General features: G+C 31.6%; 1 protein-coding gene across 1 annotated transcript; it reads right to left on the bottom strand.

Annotated features, from left to right (window-relative positions):
- Nucleotides 1–1052: 1052 nt before the first annotated feature.
- LOC105621350 (inositol polyphosphate multikinase-like) lies at nt 1053–3662 on the bottom strand. The gene is made up of 4 exons (XM_012202815.1): nt 3500–3662; nt 2780–2959; nt 2244–2504; nt 1053–1675 (listed from the first exon to the last, which is right to left on the bottom strand). Exons 1-4 carry the CDS (start codon nt 3660–3662, stop codon nt 1053–1055), a joined length of 1227 nt encoding a protein of 408 aa, XP_012058205.1.
- Between the last annotated feature and the right edge of the window lie 667 nt (nt 3663–4329).

Consider the following 4329-nt stretch of genomic DNA (forward strand, 5'->3'; position numbering starts at 1 on the left):
AATCATATAATTTTAATTATAGAGATTTGCACTTATTGGCATTGAAAAATTATATTGTTTTAATTGTGAAATATTTAAGAGTTTTGCGTCACAGATTCTTTATTACTGTGAACATCAATAGAATTTTTCATTCAATAAATACTCGCGCTCCACTTTTTACATCGTAATGTTTTATTGCTGCTGTTACAATTACAATAATCTGCACTTTTTTTTATCACGTAATGCGTGTAACATAAATATATGTAACATGGCAGAATTAATAATGGTACCGTTAAAGAATTCGCCATTTGCAGTATGGCATATGTTTACGAAGTGCGACTTATTGTCGTAATGTGAAAGTTACTCGAATGGTAATTGGACATTTAGAATGCTGCGTTTTCAATCTTCTTTGTTTTCTCGTTATGCCCAGTTCTAAATTTGTAAAACCTTCACATGGTAACTGCGAAGGGTCAAATGTACGAAATTCCTAGATAATCTATACATTCGCATTACAATTCTTTTGGCAAAGTATAAAAGTCTTAATTATTTTATCCTAGAGAAGACATTTTTTTGGAATCCTTTTCAGAATTGATTGCGTATCCGATTAGACTTTCTCTCTGATTGTATCTTAAGTTTTAAATCTTGCGGAATGATCCTGGTTCACAGTACTTGATTCTATATTAGTATTACTATTGAAATCAGAGATTCTCTTCGAGAAAAATATACGTTGCTTAAAGTTTTTATCAAATCACGATTTTCCGACCGATACGAAATATTTTTAATTTATTTAGAGATTTTATCGCTTCTTCTTCAAAAAGTTATCGCAATAGCTTTCTACGGTGAGCAGTGCCTTCTCTGACGATTGTTGATAAATCAGATGATAGATCAGAAATCTGGTCTTATCGATTTATCATGTCCTTCCGATATGTCGTCCCGATATCTGATTCCGATAACATGAATGACACATCGTTATATCAACATATTTTTGTCTGAATTATTTTCTCTTAATCTTTTCTGTTCACTTCCAGGAACATCGTCACAAATAATATATTCTTCTTTCAAGTAGAACAACTTTAATGCATGCAATCGCTCTTCTTAATCAGACTTAAAAGCTGAATTAGCATCTGGATGCCATCCCGGTAGTTTCGATCCAAGTCGTTATTCTCTCCCGGGAAGACATGCGTAAAGTCAATCATTTTCACTCTGACCCATTTGTTCTCCGTGCTTTCATCATCATTCTGCGTATTGTTTGTGCACGAAAGTGAAAATTGACTCGGGCTGGACTGACATAACCGGTCCACATTTAAATTGCAAGTTTTGCTTTGAGTAGGTATGTTTTCGCTTGACATCGACATAGGCTGGCTTATGCTTTTTTTCATCTTTGATTGAAACGTTAAATCATCCATTTCAGATGAATTCCGGTGCATTCCAGGTACTGTTAATAAGGGAACTGACTCACATATCATTTCTTTGTCGAATTTCGGCGCTGAATGAGAGACAGAACTATCAACTTTCAATGAACAATGCTGCCGTAAGTGTTGGGCATCGTAAGCGACCAGAAGAGAGCTGGAATAGAAGCAATATTTCCGCTGCATGTTGAAGAGCCGTTCGATCTTGTAGAGGTATGTCAAAATTTCGGAGACCAACTGTCGGCAGACTGGCTTTCCAGATATTATGTTCAAGAAATCTTCTAGTGCTGCGTGAAGATAAGAAGAAGAATATTAACGCGGTTTCGAAAATGAGAAATGAGAAACATTTTATCGCTAAATTGATTAAAACACGTCGTAAAGGTCCTCTTTCCTTTATTTATGGGTCTGACCTAATGATTATTCTTAATGATCCTAGAACGTCGATGTAAAATTATTATTGCTTGGCGGTATATGATTTAATCTGAATTAAATGATATATTTAAAAAAAGAATGGAATGCGATATCGATTATACTTCTAATTCCTAAGAAGCTATAATTTTTGTAAAGACATAACGGAACGTCCGTCAACGTTCTAGAATTAAAATTTCGAGCGTTAATATAAAAATTGGAAGGTATACTAATTTCGATTTATAATTGATCATCAATGAATTAAAAGACTTAGCCTTAACCATGCTCGAATCGAAAGCAGATTATTTTGTTATTTAAGAAAATTCATTATCCCTTTCTGAAATAGACTTTTAATACTCATGAAATTGGATTCATTTATATGGAGTAATTGTTCGTTTTTTTTTGCTTATCGATTTCATATGTCTTCTAAAACTCTAAAGCAGATACCTTCCACGACGCCCTCGACACCGAGTTGCTTGCCATAATCTCTGTCATATTTCCTTAATTGTCCAGATAAGACAGAATATACTTGATAACCTGTTATACAAAAACCATAAGTACGCTTCGATTCAGCATACTTGAGTTCTTCCGTTCTCCTCTTCTCTGGCGTGGCCAAAGGATCCCACGTGCGAAAACCGATCTTGATATCTATCACACATGGCTCGGCCATGCCCTTTGTAATATTCCTAAGTATGAGGAATTTCGTACCTGTTATCGGACAAAACGGTTTAATGAAAAAAAGATATCTAGATGAAACACTAGCCATCCAAATAATATTATATTTACATCTCACGCCTGATAAATTAATTCTTATATTACACAATTACAGATAATATGTATATAAATTATATAAATATACAAATATATATATGTATATACATATATGCGCACACGTGAAAGTTTTAAAAGAGTTAGGTCTTATTTCACAGTTTATTCACAAAAGTCATCATATCACATTTGCGGACTGTCAAGAAAATCCTTACGGTTATTAAAAACACGCAGTTCTGTTGTGCCATAATAACGTGGAACGAATTTTTTTAATTCCAATGCGACGGGATCATGAGAATTCTTCAAGCTCTCGTAGAATGCAATTTCTCTTTCCCCAAGGATTATTTTAGTCGCCGGTTTCAGTATGTGGCCAGTCCGTCTGCAGACCAGCACGCCTGTAATTAGAGATAATTCTTCATGTTATTCAATATACAAATGTTTATATACAGTTGATAAGCGCTGAATTCGCTGAATTGATTACATTTCACTGATATACTATTAATATCTTTGTACATTTTTCTTTTATAAATCAAACATTGTAAATAGGAAAAGCACTGCTCTGCTTTTGCTTTAAATCGTCATATTGAAAAGAAATAGAAATACATGTAAGTTTAGCTTAGCAATTAGTATAAATTTTAAGCATATATTAAAATATGAACAAAATAGAAATTGGAGTAGAATAAAATAATGGCTAATTTATTAAAACACAGAAATTATATTAATTTCAAAAAATATCTAGAAAATTTTCAATTTTTGTTATCTAATCATTATTTTACATATATACAAAAAGTTTTTGATAAAAATAAATGTACAAAATATTTAAAACATTTATCTTCCATTAATTATTAATAAGTACTAATATAAATATTAATTATATATTGAATTAAGTACATAATTAAATACATAATTAAATCCTAAAACTAAATCACACTTACCGATAGTCTGTTTTTCGCCATTGAAAGGATGGCCGGCTATTTGACATTCCAACGGTGTCAATTCACCAGGAAACATACAACCGGATGGCCCGGGAACCGTCGTATTGTCCCATTGTATATGTGGCAGTTTCTCGATATCATCATCCGAGTCTACGGTCGTCATAATTAACGGCGGTCTGTGTGCGGTGACGATTATCTATAAATTATAAACAATCCCGTGATTCTCAAAGAGCTCGATCGTGAGCCAGTCTACTTCGCTAAGCTTGTATTTCTCAATAATGAACAAATGAAAATAATATCTTTGCGTTATCACATTTTGTTACCACGATAGTCTAACACAAAGTCTATTCTTTGTAGTATTATGTTAAACTTTCCGCATTTAAAATAAAATAGCTGATGAGAAAAAAAGAAAAACAGCGACGTACAAATTCAACTATAAAGGACAAATCCATCATTATTAAAGTCCATCTTGAAAAGAGAAAAGAGGAAAAAAAGGCAAAAAATTCGTCCTTAGATTCCTTGTTTCTTTATCTTGTTTTTTATTAGTGTATTAGACTATACTGTAAAAAAAAGTATGTAACATTATAAATATGTATGTAACGTTATAAAAATTACTTAATTTATGATGTTAATATATAAAATAAGTTGCAGTTTTAAAAAATTAATACTTTTACCTTTAATTGTAATGTAAATACATCTTTACATTAAAAAACAGAAAATTACAAAAATAATGTATTTTCTAATTCTTATTGAAATGTACAAATTTATGTGAAATTATATAATGGTAAAATATCACACATATAAATTTGCATTTTTATTTTCTTATATTT

This window comes from Atta cephalotes (genome assembly GCF_000143395.1).
Source record: "Atta cephalotes unplaced genomic scaffold scaffold00033, whole genome shotgun sequence".
Taxonomy (NCBI): Eukaryota; Metazoa; Arthropoda; class Insecta; order Hymenoptera; family Formicidae; genus Atta; species Atta cephalotes.

Bases quoted from the DNA above. Each gene is read 5' to 3' on its own strand.
- LOC105621350 (XM_012202815.1), bottom strand. From the start codon at position 3,662: ATGACGACCGTAGACTCGGATGATGATATCGAGAAACTGCCACATATA. The intron at 2,505-2,779 runs GTAAGGATTTTC...GTCCGATAACAG, and splicing joins ACTGCGTGTTTTTAATAACC to GTACGAAATTCCTCATACTT. The intron at 1,676-2,243 runs GTATCTGCTTTA...ATCTTCACGCAG, and splicing joins TGTCGAGGGCGTCGTGGAAG to CACTAGAAGATTTCTTGAAC.